General features: G+C 40.2%; 1 protein-coding gene across 1 annotated transcript in view; it reads left to right on the top strand.

Moving 5' to 3' along the window:
• The window catches only part of METAP1D (methionyl aminopeptidase type 1D, mitochondrial), a 47,105-nt gene that overhangs the window by 13,149 nt on the left and 15,411 nt on the right, over window positions 1–18,545 (top strand). Inside the window, exons 2-3 of the mRNA XM_066999505.1 lie at window positions 13,490–13,656; window positions 16,134–16,283. Coding sequence (XP_066855606.1) covers window positions 13,490–13,656; window positions 16,134–16,283 — 317 coding nt within the window. The remainder of the gene's footprint in view (window positions 1–13,489; window positions 13,657–16,133; window positions 16,284–18,545) is intronic.

The raw sequence follows: 18,545 nt of genomic DNA, 5'->3' as shown, positions 1-18,545 counted from the left end.
GTTACCTCTGGCGCAACAGGTGATGATGATGGGCTACTGATACACTGCACTGTGAGCAGCCATAGCTGGGGCATGGGCATGCTGCTTCTGCTGACTGTACCACTGCAGTGGTAGCAAACACGTCAGAGTCAACTTCACTGTAGCTGTTTTGTTCACTGAGTAGGATTCAGGACCCCTGATGTTAATAAAGGTGCGGTCAGAATCATAAAATCAAAATTCACGATCATGTTACTTTGCAATAGGCCATGCAGGTAATTTAAAATGGAATTCGCGTTGTCCATGATTTAAGTGTACAGCAGGGGTTCTAGCACATAATTTATTGAATTTGCTGATTTGGGCATGATTTTAGAGTCAAAATGAATTGATACCTTCTCCTGTACATATCTCAGGTATGATTCTGTCAATACACATTACTTCTGTTATCATATCCTTTGTATATTTTAGCACCCAACTTCCTCACCCAAAAAAAGGTGTTGGGCCAAAGTCTGTCAAGACCAAGACGAAAGACAGGTTGAACATGGAAGGTGTCTGGTTCTGTGACTGGACTGCTGCAGAAAGCTGCGGGAACACCAGTGCTCATTCTCCAGATGAAGCTTTTGTACTCTCTCTGTCCAGCTCTGTTTTATAATTGTCAGAATAATTTATAGTGCATCATGAAACACATCTGGATGAAGCAATAACATGCTAATTGTTATTGTCTAAAGAAGAGCTTTACTAGCCTGCATTTTAAATTAGAAAGATGGTGGTTTCAGCTGCAATGGCACTATTGAAATTAAGATATCAAAATTTCCACATGCAGATCTGCGGTTCTAGTATAGTACTCTCAAGATGGGTGTGCACTGTCATTGGATTTACCAGGGGCTGCCAGGATCACTGGTCTTCCTTGATAGCACCAGTATGTACTATTTGCCACATGCATGGCTCTACTGGTAGCCTGGTTTTTATTTATTTCTTCAGTCTTTCCCGTGAGCATCATGCAATGCAGTATGTGCCCATGTCTCATGTGTGAGAGACAGCTCACAAGGAGATGGCTATACAGCCTTCTCTTTCAGTCATGTTAAGGTTATATATGCCTCTGCCTTTTTACTTAAAGGTAAAAATGCCTTTTTTGTGTCAATTTGAATGGGAAGTCTTTTGCAAAATTGTTCTTTTCATGCAATTAGTATCTTCACAAATTGTGTCTGTTCTGTCAGATCTGCTTCCAGAGCTCCTTCTATCTAAACAAAGTTCTGAATAAATAAATACGAAAGTGAACTGGGCTCTAGTTGAAACTTTTCCTCAACTGCAAGCAGGCAAGTCCAGTCAGAGCAACTGGGAGATCCGGCTGTGGGCTCAAGTTGCTGCCCCCGTTGGTCTGTATCTTCAGTGGGCAATACTGTTGTAAAGCTGTATATTTAAATCACAAACCTGTAGCAACAAGAACAAGAGAGCTAGAGTGGATGTTTGACAAATCATGCAAGAAAATCTAAGCATTCTGAGTTGAATATGTGAATTAGTAATTGGCTAAGTGGGATGTCCCCATGGAGAATTTCATGGATTGCTGCCCAGCTTTGCAGACAAGGTAGCTAAGCATGCTCTGAAGAAATGCCTGTCATATTTAGCTGGCAAGTTAGATTATCTTCATCTTAGGGAAAGCAAAACATTTACTGCTGCTTATAGATTCACTATCTGTGCAGAAAAAAAAGACGTGCAAATCCTTTTCAGTTTAGGAAAGGATTTTGGAGACCTACTCTCTTGAGAAACCCATTGCTTACTTGATCTGTTTTAGAAATTCGGATGGTGGAATAGCCCAATAAAATGTACACAGTGAGTGAATAGACTGATGAAGATAGTTTAGAACTTAATTATTTGTTTGCTTATTTTTTTATTTAAAGTCTGGTTGTGTGGGAAGCAGTGGTCGTGGGCATTTCTGTATCCATCTTTAGAGCACCTGATAGAACAGAGCGGTTTTGTTTGGGTAACTTACACCTGCAACATGTGCAGCAGGAGAAGTGACAGGGAGCAAAGTCAGGGTTTTGGGGGTGAGAAAGCATTTCCTAAAGTGCAACTGGACTGCATGTTCCAGTCTTGAGGGAATAACCAGGTGCTGTAGTTTGTGTTATATTGTCTTTGTTTCAGCAAGACAAGTGCTGCTTGTAGTTCCTCCACGAAATCTCTTGTAACAGTAGCTTTGGTGTTGATGACAGGATATGGAGTAGTGAGAAAACCCGGAGGTCCTTCCTTACCACCCAGTTTTTGGGATCTGAATGTGTAGTTTGCTCATTGGAGAGTGACGGGGCAGATGGGCAGGGCTGGAGCCCACCCTGAAGACATGCATCGTAAATTCACAGATGTTGCATGTCATCTGGCTCAACTCCTGATGTGCATTACATGAGATGGGCACAGGGGAAACAAGTGTGTCAGATCCTGACCTGCATGTAGGTTGTCACTCCAGTGAAATATGCTGAATTCCTTCAAGTTCCTGATACCTAGGGAAGGTCATGGACAAAACTGAACCTGCAGTCATTGTTGTGGTGATTATTGTTTAATTTACTGTAAATCAACCACCAAGCTGGTGCCCACAGATGCCTTAGCTCTTACCCAGTTAAGGTGCCTGCTGTACCCAGCTGTTTATTAGATACTGGTGAAACATTTGTCCAGGGACACAAGCATTGTAAATATAGTCTGGTGAGATCCAAATAGTTGTAAACTTCATATTGTGCCATATGTCCATTAGTTTACTTTAAAAGCTGAAGCTCACGTCCTACTCCTGTTCATCTATGTCCATGAACTAGAAGAGGAAAGGTGGCAAAGTCGTGAAGTGAGGAGAGTGGTGGCTGCAAAGCCCCAGGGGTCTTCAGCAGGGTAGGCAAGGGGGCACACCGCCTGTGTGCTCAGGGCGCTGCAGCCCTCTCCCCCAGCCCCATGCTCTGTGCAAACCCAGGGGAAGTTTTTCCAGATGCTTCCTTGAACCGTTTCCCTCCTGCTCCTAACAGAAAAAAGCTGGCACATCCCAGCATTTGTGCAAAGAGCAAGGGGGGCACCGTGCTGGAAAGGATGGCTGGTGCCTTCAGGAGGGAGATTCCTGGATGTGGCGGTGCTGTGGGGAAGGGCTGGTGTTGTGTCTGGAGCCAGAAAATGCGCTTCAAAACCACTGCGTGGAAAATGCAAAACACCTTATTACCCTTTCTCTACCACAGAATAAAGCCCCTTTTTGTGTCTGACATTCGTGAAGGCTTATTAAAGCTCAGCGTCTCTGGGGGAGGCAGTTGCCATCCTGACTCAGGACGGACACCTCCCCCAGGCTGCTGAGAGCACAGTGTCAGCACATCCAAATTTCTGTCCTTTTTGAGGTTTGTCTGTGTCCGTTGGAGGAACTACCAAGGCAGCACAGGATGCAACCCAAACCTTCTCCCCAGCTCAGGCTGCTTTTTTGATTCTTCTATGGGGCTCGCTCGCTCAGCCCGCCCAGCTTTGCCGCCTGCCCAGCCTTGCAGCTGGCCTCTTTGCGCAGAAGCGCTGAGGCGCGGGGCCCAGTGAGGGGCCACTGGCAGCCCTGGGCAGCTGGGGTGGCCCACGGGTCATCCTGTGGGGCCTGCCCCTCGGGGTGAGCCTAGGCCAGCACTGCCAGCCCCGCCACACATGTTGTCTCTGGCCTCTTGCACTTGTGTGCTTTCCCTTTAGCATGCGTGAGCACGGTTTGCCTTCCTGCGGAAGTGCTACGTTATTTATAAATAGCCACTCTACATGCAAGGTGCCATATATGATAAAAAAGGCCTTTGGTGATGGTTATGTGGCTTGAGAACAGAGACTGTGCTTTGGATGCGCTCTATAAACAACTAGCAACAAGTGGCCTGATCCTGTCTCCGCTGCCTTCAGCGGGAGTTCCCTGACAAGTGCGTTAGGCAGGAGGCGCCTCGCTGCCAGCGCCACATCAGCGGGCAGGCCGCCTGGGCCTGCAGCACGGCCGCCTGTCCCCGTGCCAAGAGCAAATTTTGCCGATCCAGATCGGCGCAGTTTGTCAACACGTGGCTCCTGCTGAGCTCCACGAGACGAGAATCATTCTTGGCATGGGGAGGCGTGGAGCTGGCCTGGCTGCGCCCACCAGGGCCTGGCGCCTGCCCCAGCGGGAGCCCAGCACCCAGCCCAGCTCCCTCAGCCCCGCCGCTGCAGCTCGTGGTGGTGGGCTGGTGGGAAGGGTCGGGGGCAGAGAGAGAGATTCCCTGGGTTAGTGGGTTTTTTTTTTTTTTTTTTTTTTTTTGTGGCTGTCTGGATGATTAATGTGAATAGGAAAATACTGTTGACCCATTTAAATCACGTTATACGACATCCATTGCTCATCTGCATAATGAAATACACACTGAACATTACAACCTAAGTATAAGAGCCAGTGAACTACAAAAATAATATTTTACTCATTTAGATTATGAAGTAAAATATAGGACATTAGTACTAATCATAGTATTAAATTTTAAGCCATGCAAATTGTAATTGTCAGTGAAAAAGAATTATAAGTAGAAAAGGCTATTAGCATTTCAGCTTTAACAGTTAATTTGAGTAAATTTTTTTTTTCTGCTGTGCAGCTCAGGAAAGTCCGTATGCAAAACATTTAATAATAAGTTCAGCAGTGTTTGTTTGATATCATTATTTAATTTTGATCGTTAAAGAGGTGCTAGAAATATTAATTTGTGGTATTAAAATACTGCATTTGTGACATTTTATATTACAAAGGGTAAATTGTAATCTTTAATAAAATCAAATCTAAAAGGCAAATTGTAAATAACGGAGAAATGAAATAATTTTAAGCATTTATTTAAGTATCAAAGCAAAAACTGAAGCCTTTAAGATATGAATTTCATCAAATATAAACATCATTTTCAGCATTTTAACCTAAATACAGATTTTAAAATACTGAATTTAGGCTGTCAGGTTTCTATGGTTACCTACCTTTCCAGCGGTTTTGTGAGATGTGTAAATAGGCCTGAGTCACTTGTAATTATTTGTTTTTTGTTTGTTATAGTTGTAATTCTGTGTTCAGTTTGAATCCAATATAGTTCACACCACATGCTTTGGTCTATGTATATTTTAGTGCATATGATTGACAGTGATTGAGCATTTCTTATGGAGTGCTTGTTTTTTTTTGTCATAAGTGATGTATGTTGGTACTTCTGAAAATGTAAACAACTTCTTCCTGTATCAGTGTTTGATAAACAGGGACTTTTATGATAAGAAAGAGGTCTTTGTAAATGTTAAGCAAGGAGATAAATGAAAGGTATTTTAAAAAAATATTTTAAACAGCCCCCAAACATTATACCATACTCTTCCAAATTCAATCCATAATCCTATCATTATAATTCATTCAATGACCCAGTGTCACATATTTATGAATAAGCTTCCAAGCTATGCATTAAAAGCACATTCTGATGACTGTCAGGTTTAAAAATAAATGCTTTATCAAGGATACTAGAAGTTATCTGCAGCAAGCTCTTGAGTGGAGCATCTTCCTTGTGCAAAGCATCTTCTTGAAATAAAAAATCATAGATTGTTTCCAACACCACAACAGTGTAGTAGAAACAGCTGTAAACTCTTACACCTATCTGCTAATGTATTTTGAAGTCCAGTGTACAGGATATAATGCCCCAAACTTGTACTCCACTCCAGCAGAGGACACATATATCTTTTCTCATTAAAAGACTCATTGTCCTAATGAAACTTGCATTTTCAAGTGGAAACAGGATAATATAAGTAATTAACAAAAGTCAGTACAGAGCAAGAAATGCTGCTAGCTGTCATTTTTACCAAATGAGAAGTAATGTAAGCATTTTATTAAGATGTTCATCCAAAAGTTGCTAGCGATGTACACTTTTTTTCTCATTTTGAGATAAGACTGGGTTATGATTCAGGAATCATCTTGTATCCTTAGAGATTTGGCTGCAGGTGTTTATTGCTAGGGGTCTTGAGTTTTGCGTGGGGAAAACACTGCTAACTGCCAGTACTCTTCCCGTATATCAAGCTATGGAGAAAATCCTGGTACAATGTTCAGAAGTCCCTAAATTTTCTGTGCAAATGTTACTCTTATTTCAGCAGCCCTGCTCATCCACTGAAAGGATTTGTTGAAAACATTTTTTGTGGTGATTCAGACATATTTTTCCCATTTCAGCTGGAAATTTGAGTTATTAAAGTAAGATTATTTTTAACGTGCCGCCAGTAACATTTAGTACTGTATCAGGTATGCACATAGGACATAAACATGCCAGTTGAAAAACAGTTGTTTCACAGAGCACCTGAAAAGATTTTATCCCAGTAGGATTCGGTGAATGTTAAAGCTGTGGGTGGGTGCATATTAACAACAAGATCATGTATTGTGCGTGTGTGTGAGGACTATTTGAATAGCTTTTTATTTTAATCTGAAACAACTGCTATTTTTTAAACTGACGAACTTGTTCCAACAGTTGTTACTTCCCTACAAAATGAAAATAGTGAGTACAATAACTAACCTGTCAAGCATAAGTAATTCCTCTGATGTTTTACAAAACCTTAAGATAGACAGAAGGTGTTTGAAAGGTGTATTTAAATATGCAGACCTGAGCAGATATCTTTCTCATTCTAATTTATTGACTTTATGATAAATTAATTTACTCAATATAGCAATGTAGTAACATAAGAGGAATGTTTCTTCTGCTAGTCACAGAAGTTGAAATTTGCCAGATGCTGTGATTTGGAGCCTAAATTCCCCTAACTGTGTGTGAAACTCTTAATATTGCTTTGTCCAGCTTTTGTATCTGACTTGTTTCATTTTGCTGTGATACTGCTTTAGGCAACACTTTATTTTCTACTTGTGTTAAGCTGTTGGAGAGAGAAGATTTAGTAGAAATCACACTGGGATGGAAGACTGTAGTGGAGAGCTACAGTTCTCTCTTTCCAAAGTTAAGTGTTACAGCCCAACCATATTTTATGTAGCAGACAATTAATTTCCCTTGGTATATGGATTAATATCATTTAGATAAAGCTAGATGGTACTCTCTATTTTTTTTAAATTCTGTAATAAAATGACAACGTGCTGTTTAATGACACCAGAATTTTGCTCAGTCACTGGCTTGGTGTGACTATGTGTGTATATATGTATATATACAGGAACTCAGGGAAGCGGTTGAAGGGAATTTTGAGAATATAAAATTATTTTTTCCTTTTCTTCTTGTTTGTTGAAGTTGCACTCGGTTGCTGCTGATAAAAGGTGGCACCAAGCCAACTTCCTGACGGAGCTATGGGGAGGGTCATGGCTTGTCGTGACCTGGGCACTATTACTTGAATGTTGTTATTATTGGGATGAAGTACCCTTAGGCTGTCATCCTTCCTGTAAATAGAAGAGTTTCTGATTCTCTGTGGTTTCCCAGTTTACCAACTTGCAGAACAGCTATTTTGTTGGCCATAAGTTTGATTGAATAATGAATTAGAAGAACTGTATTATTCAGAAGGCTCTGATTCATCATTTTAGCGTGCCAGTCTAGAGTGAGTAATAACAACAAAAAGCCAAACAAGAATGTATTTCCATATAGTTTATAAATTTACAACCAATTAAAACACTCGTTTGTAATAGTGCACGGCAAACAAATTGCCTGTCTCCACTCTCCATGAAGTAAGGGCAAAATTTTAATTAGCAGGGAGCATCACTGGTCCTGAGGGCCCAGCTCAGCTTTGTTCAGCGTCGCGGGGGAATCCCAGTGGCAGCAGCACCAGGGCTTGTGCTGCTGCGCTGGAGCCGGTCAGCATTTGGCCATTGGCTTGCTTTACCGGCTCTCGGGAGGTAATAAGGACAGCAATCCCCTCACTTCCTTTATTAACTAAACAACTTCTATCATCAATATCTAGCTAATTTCAGTAATTGAATAGAACAATGACAACCTGAATATAATGTTTGCAATATACTGGTCTTGATTTTGGTTGGTCAGGGTACAGTCATAATCATATTGCTGTCAAGGTTTTCACCAATGTGTTGCTGTTATAACTGAAGTCACATCTACCCTGATGAATATTTCATTTCCCCAATCATGCTATTAAAAACAGAGTGTTTTTACCCTTTCATTTCTGTTTTCTCTTTTCCAGTACCATTGTGACGGCTGTGGCTGTGTCCTGTTTACAAATTGCTGCTAGTCACATTTTCAGTAGTCCTTGTGGGTTTTGCTTTCCCCTAATATGGGCAATTAGGAGGAAATATTTCTCAAGAGCATGGGTTTGCTCTTCTCCCTGTAATGACATAGTCCTGTAATCCAGGAAACAGTGCTGCATGGTGTCCATGTCCATGATTTCCTGATGTGGGAAAAAAGTGTGGAAAGCATCTGGAGAGGAGGAGACCCCCTTTACCAGCTTGTTTCCTGTAAGCGAAATTGGAAGACCTTGTCTGTGCAAATAGATTTCAAAATAGAGTCTGCCCTTTGACTGTCTCCATAATTACACAGCTCTCTCTGTATTTTATTTGGCTGCCAGAGCAGTTAACCCCTGGAAGTAAGGGGCTGATGATGGCGTGACCAGCACGGGTATGCAGACATGACCATGTGAATACACTCTTGTTTAGAGAAGCCTGTCGTTAAGACCTTGTTACAATATACTTTGACCAAATTTAAAAATTATTACATGTTGGGTTGTGTTGATTAAGATATGTTATATCCTTAATGTATAGAGAATGCAGAGGTACTAGTTGCAAAAAAGGGGAAAAAAAGAAAAAGAAAAAAGTTCTTTCGCGGCTTTGATGTAATCAACATCTGTCAACAGAATGAATTTGCTTTTGTTTAATTTCAAGGGCTCTTGTCCTTCTACTTTGCCCAATCAGTTTCAACTTCTGCCTGAGGCATTTCTCTATGTTGTTCTTTTTCTTCTTCTTCTTCTTCTTTTTTTTCTTTTTTTTTTTTCTTTTAGAAAATGCACAGGTTATTGCTTGTGAAATGTGAGCTACTCTTCTGTAACACAGGTTACACATAGTTGGAGAGAACCTTTAATCTTTCCCATTCTATTTTTGAAGCTTATATATACCCCTGCAACACTGGGATTACAAAGTCAGTGTTTTATTAAGACAGCTGTAATTACAGTTACAAATAAAGATCTACCAAACCACAACCATTATTTCAGATTGAAAAATGTGAGCGTTTAGTAATTAACAGTAAAAAGCTGTATAAAATCTTACCTAGTTGCATTGGTTGGATTCCAAATATTATTACCTATTGTGTTTTGAGTACCTTACTGTAAACTTTATTGCTCTGAAGTTTCAGGAGAAAAAAAAAAAAGGAAATTTCACAAGAAGCAAAATAGCAAAATTATGATATGATAATAAGATGACAGAACAAGCCAAATTAAGGATCTCTAGTATTTTATCCTCTTTATCCTCAAATATCTATATACTAAGAACATCTCCTTGGTCATTATTTTACAGTTAAAAAAATAGATAAAACCACAAATTTAAAAACGTGTTATCTGAACAATGCTTTTGATGTTATTGAGTTAATTGTTTGTATATATCAAGTAAATTCGCTTTATCAAGAGCAAGTTATTTTTATTTACTAAATCAGTTAGGTGTTAATTCTTGTAATCCTAAATAATGTCACTACTATGCTTCTGTAGACACTTGGATGGATTTTATGATGTAAATTGTTTTAAAATATTCTGATTTTGTTTTTTGGCTGTTTTACGATGTACTCTTATGTTTGTTGTGGCTTAGAACTGTCATGAACTTTAGCCTGTGGTAACATTTTTGCTAATTGTTTGGAAATTTGAAGTCCTTCATAAATAAATACCAAAAAAATGTTTGCTAACAATCACATTTGATGATTCACATAGATGAACAGGTTTTTTGCACGGCCACCTCGTACCTCATTGAAAACATAGCTGGTAAATTGCTGTAACTGTTGAACAAAAAGCATTAAGAAAAGTGCTTAAATGAGAGTTCATTTCCAACATCTCTCTTTAAAAATACTTCTTGACCAGAGGAAAATCACATTTAAATGACTAAAATCAACTTAATTAAGGGTCATTAATAGAGATACACATAAAAAACTCTCTGCTCTGAGAGTGAAATGGGAGCATTTCATTATATAGTGTAGCATGCATGAACAGATAACAATTAAAATAGACCTAGAGTAAAAGGCTAATAAATATAGGGCACATTTATGCTACAAAATCAGTCACTTAAAATGCTCCCACCCATCATCATACTCGAATTCTGTACTCAGCCCCTTTAGCTGGCTCGTTTAAAAGGAAAAGAAAATGTAATTTCCACAAAAGATAAATCCATCTGGCAATTCACAAAAGCTCGCAGTGCATATTTATATTATTAATACAAATTAAAGCATAGAAGGTGTGCTGAGGAATCCAGCAGCTCCAGCAGAAGGCGTGTGCATGCAGACTGCACAGGGTGATTCACCATGGAGTCAGGGGAGCAGTTGTCTGTAATTTTCTGCACTCGGAGCATCGTATCTGCTGATATAATTTCAGTAACACCGATAATAATTTTCATTATTGCGGTTGCTAGTAAATATTCTGTTATTCATGGCAAGTGGCACGGCCTTGCTGTTGAGGGAGAAAAGAAAGGCGCAGATGGGCAGCTTTGCATCCTGCCTGTGCTGGTGTGTGTTACGGGGCTACCCGGCTCTCTGATGGCAGCAATTCCACTGGAAGCCGCATAAATCCTGCCTTTATGAGCCATCTCATTGTAATTAATATACACAGAAAGCGTAACAAAAAAGATGCGCTTGAGCGTCGGTGTTGTGGAAGTGAATCGGATGCTGACAAAAGCTGTGCTAGCTGGAAGGGCTGGGGAGCAAGCCCCAGCAATCTGAGCAAGACTTGGAGCTCACAGCCAGTTGTTCCTGTCTCCGGTGATTGATGATGTTGCTATATCAAATTAGCTGTGAATATGGGAGCTTAAAAAATAGAAGAAGCTGTGGAGACATTAGGAAGGCCTTCTTAAGGAAGGAAGTGTGTGGATGGAGTCCAGATTTTCATTATAAAACAGTAACTTCATTATGTTTTAATGCCATTTTATTTTTACTTTGAAGGAGAATGTTTTCTCTTATAATTTTTTTATATTTCAAATAAAGCTTTAGTTGTCCTGTGTTTGTAATTCTTACGATGTGCTTTAGGAGTCAGATTATACTATAGTGATATTTATTTGGTTGTCGCATTTCACCTGTTCGAGTAGTTATTTTGTGTGTGTCTGGTTTATAATGAGTAGTTAGTGGAATAACAACAGGCTACACTACCTTATTATCCTGTTATCTTGTGACAACACTTACAGTGTGTCTTTGGGGGAACAGAGGTAAAAATTTTATTCCAAATAAAAAGGCACCCCTTCTGAATGCGGGATAGTCGATAGGCGCGCACGCACGGATCTAAATAGGTTTGATGCATCTGAGAGTGCGTATTTGGGACGTTCGAAGTTCTATTGTAGAATAATTGACAGGCACACTTGCACCTTTTTTTCCACCGATTAAAATCGCAGCGGTAGGACAGGTGCAGCGGCAGCGTGCCGATCATCAGGGAGAGCGTTTGAAACACACGGTCACGTATTAATGTCTGTGTGGACTTCATCTGACCACGTCCGTGACTGTGGGGTTTCAGTGCGTTTATCGCAGCTGTATGGAGCTGAGTGTAAATACGTTCAGCCGCGGTAAGAGCCAGGTACTTCTGCTGCACTTTGTAAAAGTAAAGCGCTACTTCTGAAGAGCCAGAAGTTGCTGCCTCTGCAGATTCTGTGTTTCTAGCTTCCAGAAATGTGTGCAAACCGGCCGGCGAGTTTGCAAGATGCTTCAGGCTCTGTGGATGAGTGTCTATGCTCTGTAGGGCAGGTGGCCTAGATTTTATTTTTTTTAACTGGACAAGAATGTTTTCTTGTGAAGATGACCCTAGGAAAGCTGTAGGTGAGGAGGCTGATGATTAGATGGTTATTTACACAGTCTCAAACCAATCCAGCCCCCTGTTAAGGGCACAGCTCCAGCTCCACGGAGGCTCTCTCTTCCCTCTGGAAGCAGGCAACTCTCCGTAGGTACCCAGGTTATACTGGGAGATAGATCGGAGCCTCACCCACCAACTCCACCTCATTACTTATAAACAGTTTAAAACAACAGTAAAAATCTGCTTGCGTTGAGTAAAAGTCTCTACAACCTCTCAGGTGTTGCACAAATTCAGATTCTGTTAGCCAAGCTTAGCACTGCTCAGTGTGCAAAGAGACAGTCACAAACCCTTCTAAAGCAAACCTCACTCAACAACTGCATTCAGTTTCTTGGGGCTCCAAAAGAATTTTGTAGTTCAAATCTCCTGTATATCATGGGATGTTGTAAAAGGGACATCTGTAAGCCCAGCATGCGTGTGGAAGGATATTATCTGCATCTGGGCATGACAAATGTATCCAAAGAGAGGAAGGAATTTTACAGTAAAATAAAAATGTACAAGTTATGGAAGAAACTCTTTTAGAAATCATCTTTACGTAGTTAAAAATATACAGTAGATGAATTTCTTAAATTCTGTGATGAAAAGTGTATTTACTTCCATCTAAACAAAACCACGTTCCTTTTACTAAAGAGTAATTATTAATATTGGTTACTTGCCAGAGAAGATTGCTCATGTATTTGTCTACACATGATCTTTTTCAAAAGTAGCTTAACTATTACGTGGAATTTATTCCAAGGTAATTAAAATAAATAAATAAATAAATTTACATTATAGAATTTTTGTACATTGAAAAAATGTGCTATGTTTATTTATGTTTAACTGGACAGTGTAAAGAATCCTCTCAAATTTAGTGTACTTCCCTGTTTTGATGCTTGTTGGGGCAATGAATACTCTGAGGAACTGTCATTCCAAATTCCCATATGAATTAGGTAAAAATCTGATTCAAATATTCCAAGTCAATTACAAACTTCAATTCCCTCAATTGCCCTTGGCCGAGATTAAAAATCTCTCGATGTTTATTCTGTTCCCTGCCAGGCAGGAGGTGACTACAGATTGAACCCCATTCTTTGAATCTTCATGCAAATGACGAGAGCAATGTTAACTTGCTTATGCTCAAATATGTCACCAGTTCATCAAGAATACAGATCAAAATGTCTGAAATCAACACAAAATTATTTTTTTATCTCCTGATTACTTGCTGTTGTCCGTTATTTACCCTTTCCCCAAGCCTTGTGCAGTGCCCCTTCTAGCCATGCAGATTGCTACAAATAGGTTGGGGTGTCAGTCCTGGTTTGGGGAATTTACCCACACTGCATTTTAATGCATCAAACCAAATTAGATACAGTGTTTTGTAAAGCTGTGATGTATTGCTTTTGGAGGTTTCTTGTTCTCATGGCTTCTTGGTGTTAATGCTCTAATGGTACAAGATTTGAACAACTTCTTGAACTACCTTTGGCTGCTGCATGTGTTTTGCAATTTCTATTACATGGTGTCTTTCTTCTTTCATACTTACATTTTATACCATAGTAGTAGGAAAAAAAATGTTAACCAATTTTAACTTATCTGTTAACAGGTTCTGTGACTGGCTGCCACAGAATTTTTTCTTCGTGCAATCGTGTCTGCCTGCACAGGCAGTCAAGCAATCAACAACGAAGATGCTTCTTTTTTCAGGGACAAAGAAATACTGCTTATAGTATAGTTTTGCCAGCCACAGTTTCTCCGGCTCACCCAGTTCCCAAGGTACTGCAATTTCTGTTATCTAATCAGTTTTTCAGTCAATACGGGGGTTGGCTGTACACGCGTTTAAGTGCATTCGTTGTCCAACAGTGGGGGCTTTGGATACAGTCCTGTGGTATGATCAGGTATTTAAAATAGGAGCACTGGTGAGAGAAGTTTTCAGCTCCCTACCGTGTAAAACAGAGTGACATATCTAGTTATTAGGGAGTTTAAACCTGGGGCTTGTTAAGTTAGTGTAGTATAAACATGGAATATTATAATCATCTGTCAACACTTAACGCTTCTGGGTCCAGGTTCTCCTTTTGGACAAGTATAGACAGCCCTACCAGAAATCATTAGGAATCATTCATGATCATCTGAGTCCTTTTCTGTATAAATCTCTCACAAGCTAATTACAAAAATATTTATCTCTTCCTGAACGTTTTGTTAACTGGTTACATCAAATTTAGGGCAAGAGCATACAATACCTGCTGGTAGCTGCCGCATAGCCCCACTGCTCCTTTTAAACTATTCTTTACTGTCTCTGAGTATTTTTTTTTCTTCCAACATATATTTTTGTTTTTATTTACATTACAGCCAAAATAACTTTTTTTTTCATTTAATTTAAACATGTTTTCCACTGATGGTTTCCTTTTTTGTTGTTATTTACAGCATACAGTTCAACTGTTTAGAAAAAATTACCCTTTCTAAACCGTGCTTTTCAGGATGATTATTAGTACTTATATTTTATCTTACTTTCCATGTGATTATAGATTTCTTATGCAAAATACAGAATACTTCCATGGGCCTAAAGTACAAAAACCATGTTGTATAGGAAAGCAGTAAGGATGCTGAATGTAGGGCTCTTACACCTAAAGACTCTGGAAGCTTGGTGTGCAGGGAAAGAAAGCATAGTTTTGTGCTTTATATGTTTTCAAAGGTTTAAAAATTATAGAATTTTTTTTTCTGTATTTAGATGCTTCTTTTAGCATAAAGAGGAAGAAATACATTATCATACTGAAAAGTAGTGTTCACAGATTACAGTGCTCAGACTGTCAAAAATCAGTCCAATTTTTCAATTCTGAAAACTTGAGGACAAGGTTATCACTATACAGAGTGTGCCAGAAATCATATTAAAATGACACGGTGTTTTTTTTTTCCAAGATCTTGGTGTGAAACTGTATACATAGACATTTGTACATCCACTGCTTTGGGCTTTTTCCTTAACAGATCTCACAGGTCAGCAGGGTCAGGTCTCAGCAGTTTACAAGATGAGTGCCCTCCAAGGGGATGGTGGGGGTGCTGTAGTGTATGGAGTCGGTAATCCAGCAAATGTGGTTTTTTTTTCTTCTTCTAAATTAAGTCCCAGACTACTGCAAATGCTATAAGGGCTGATACTCCGTTATTTGGAATGGAATGGAAATCTGAAATTCTGCTGATGTGAGTTCACTAAAGATACAGTTGCACTCTATCAGAGTAGAAGTGATGAAATACCAGTGGGAGTAACAATAGCCTCCCTATTGAAAGTCCCACTGGAGTTAATAGGCTACACCACTCTTCTTCGCTCCTACACTGGGATGTTGTATGGTCTTGTTGTATGCAGCCTAACTGGCCACTTTACTTCCTGCCCTGCCAGCGTGTTTCTGTATTTTGTGAATCAATGCAAAGCCCAGCTGTGGTGGGTGAAGCGACTCTCACACCCCACAGGTGAAACAGCCCAGCACCCACTGAGACAAAGCACGGTTCCCTCACACTGCAAGATGTTACCGTTGTTACTAGTTTGCTGTGTTTATGTACTCATCATGAAATTATTGTGGATTTTTTAAAAAAATCAGAAATGGAATTTCACCTCTATGTAAAGTCTGAGAATTTTCTGCAGGAACAGAAAATAAAGTTTATTACACTTTCCTTGTCACAGCAAGTTGGGATACCCTCACATAGTATTATAGATGGATAGGTTTGCACATAAGTATGAAAACTAGATTAATAAGTAAAAACTCTAAATTAAAATAAGTTAAATCCTAAGGTTCTTAGTCAAAATACAATCTTGTGAAAGTTAATAGGAGTTTTGTCTGAGCAAGAAACTAAGGAATTGATCAATTTTATTATTGAGTCTAATTCTGTCTGTTTTCCAGTCAGTTGTGGTGTTTAGATGCCTTCTATATTAGATGTGTCACTCTTCGCAAAAGAAAATAAAAAGTTTTTAAGTCTTTCACAGCTTTAGAACTTGAGATTGTGCTGAAAGTGGGATGCAGTATCTGGGACTTCAGTACAGGCAGTTTAACAGACTGCATAAGTCAGTAGTAACAGGCAATGTTAAGTTCAAAAGGGCAGTGGAAGAAATACTGAGGCAGCCTTGAGGGTTTGCCCTGATGGCTTAGGAAGGTCGATACTACGACAGAAAGGGCAAGCTGCCATGAAGCAGGAGGCAGTATCTGAGAAAATGATCCCATTGTCATGCTCAGTTTTCTGATCTTCATTTTCAATCCTTTTTCTCCAAGCACATAAAGAAGCCAGACTATGTGACGACAGGCATTGTACCAGACTGGGGAGACGACATAGAAATTAAGAATGAAGATCAGATTCAAGGGCTTCGTCAAGCTTGTCAATTGGCCCGTCGTGTCCTGCTTCTGGCTGGAAAGGGCTTAAAGGTAATGATTGCGTAAGTTCCAAAACAGCTTGGATGTCTTTTATGCTTTCACATACTTGTGGTGTTCTTTTCCTACTTTTTTTGTTTGTTTGTTTGTTTTACTGTCCTTAATGTGCATCCAACCTGAAGTTAGATACTGATAAAAGAAGGATTTATTAACTTTTGATTCTGTCCATGGTATACCTGCTTAATTATTTCAATATTTTAGACCTATGTGGTACTTAGAGCTGCTGGCTCAACTGTGTCTGTAATCTCGCTCTGTTTGGATGTGCCAAATCAAATGAGTTTCTCATAAGGCCCATGATACATTTTTTCCTGTAATTTCATGGCCCGTCTTCCTATACGTTCTGCTTTTTGGCTCTGTATGTGTGCAAGGCCCAGGGGCGGGCTGCTGCCTCTGTTACCGTCCATCCTTCAGCTCCTCGCTGTCCCGTGGGGTCGGTGCAACACAAATCTTCGAACTGCTGTTGGAAAAAACAGCTGCCAGGCTCCATACAATTTTCCAGAGTGCATTGCTAATAAAGCCTCATGGTTTCCAGTAATGTTTCTACAGTATGGTTTTTGGGATACCACCGAAGTAAAAATGTACTGGGAGGAGCCTACTACAAGTTTTTGCAGATGAAGGAGTGCTTTTTTACCTTGCCTTGTTATTTCATGTAATAGCATACTGAATAGGGTAAAATGGGTTGAGTAGCTATGAGATGCAGAGATAGATGGGAGCTGTAAGTCAACGCCGTTGACATAAAAGGGGAAAAAAATATCGGTTTACCATGCATTTTTCTTTCAGTTCTCATCATGCTGTCCCAGAGGTTCAATTCTGGAGCTAGGGTGGCCAATAGCAAAACTGCCCAAGGCTTTTAATCTTTCATATGCTCATGAATGTTTAACTTTTTACGTGCAATTATTTTCTGGTACAGTGAAACTTAGTCGTGTTAAGTTAAGAACACATACCTGTTTCTGAAGAATCAGAACTTCACCTCAAGAATGCGGTGTGGATTATGAACGAGAGCAGTTTCTCACTAAAATATTTTGGTTGTTATCATGCAGCAAATACGTCTGTATGCAGCACAGTGTAGCTCATGATGCAGTTGGTAATATGTGCCCATATAGTACATAATAGCAAAATGCTACATACATGTAACAAAGGTTGTAGAGAAGGAAATTGTGTAAGAAAAGTGGTCACCAGGAGCTGGGGCAGTGGGGTTGGGAGGGAGGGAGCTGGCACAGAGAGCTGAGACCACTGCCCAGGCCAACCTCAGCCCATTTCAGGGATGTGGGAGCTCCATTTTGCACTCGTTTTTGGCTATGGCTGCTCTGAATGGAGGGAAGTTGCTAGGCCTTCTCTCATCAACAGGGAGCGTTTTCTATGTGCAACAAGTTTGTTCTTCTGCCAACCTTACTCTTTAATTTAAACCACTTCCTGCCTTTCCTCGAGCCTATCCCCTTCACGCAGTAATAGAGCTATTACAGCTTTCAGGGCGCCAGACGAAATAAACCAAGCTCTTTTAGGCTATCCTTGTAAGGTAGGCTCTGCATTCCTATTTTATCTGAAGAGCCCCATCCCTCCACTTGTTCCTGTGGTCCTGCTAAACCTGCCTTGCACACAGTCCTTGAAAAGAACTCTTGTCTGTGCTTTTTCTAACAGCAGTAACATCCCCCAGTATGACAAAGGCGGCATTGTAACATCTGGATGCAGAAGAACAATGTTTGGGCTGAGCGTGTGTTTTTGCTGTTACCATTTATTGCCTATTGGATTTAAAACCACCATATGGTATTATATATGATATCACTTCATAGGTTTTGGGGAAAGATTTGGAACTAAACAGCAAAATCTTTGACATAGAAGTATTTTGTTGGATACCATCACATTGCCCTGTCCCCTATAAGGGATGATGTGTGCAGTAGGCGTCTCCCCAAAATTGCGAAGCTAGCAAAAGATCATTTAAAAGCAAAACAGGTACCACTAAAACAAGATTTATTCATAGGACATAAGCCCCCCCATGCAGAGAGCACAGAGCTGTCCACTGAGCATCCAAAAGCCGTGCTGAATTCCCTGGGCAGAGGCAGCACCCCGTGTGGTACATAACACTTCAGTCTGCCTACATGCCAAAGGTGATAGATGGGTGAGCGAAGGCAGGAGCAACAAACCTGTGTTTATCCAGAACCAGTGGCTGCAGCATCCGATACAGACAGCGCGCAGGGCTGTGGCTGCCATCCCAGCCATCACAGCTGCTGCAAAGCAGGGGAGCTGCACAGAAACCCC

The sequence above is a fragment of the Anser cygnoides genome, chromosome 6, assembly GCF_040182565.1.
Source record: "Anser cygnoides isolate HZ-2024a breed goose chromosome 6, Taihu_goose_T2T_genome, whole genome shotgun sequence".
Classification (NCBI taxonomy): Eukaryota; Metazoa; Chordata; class Aves; order Anseriformes; family Anatidae; genus Anser; species Anser cygnoides.
Note: the sequence above shows the minus strand (reverse complement) of the source record. Positions and strands in the feature narration are given on the sequence as shown.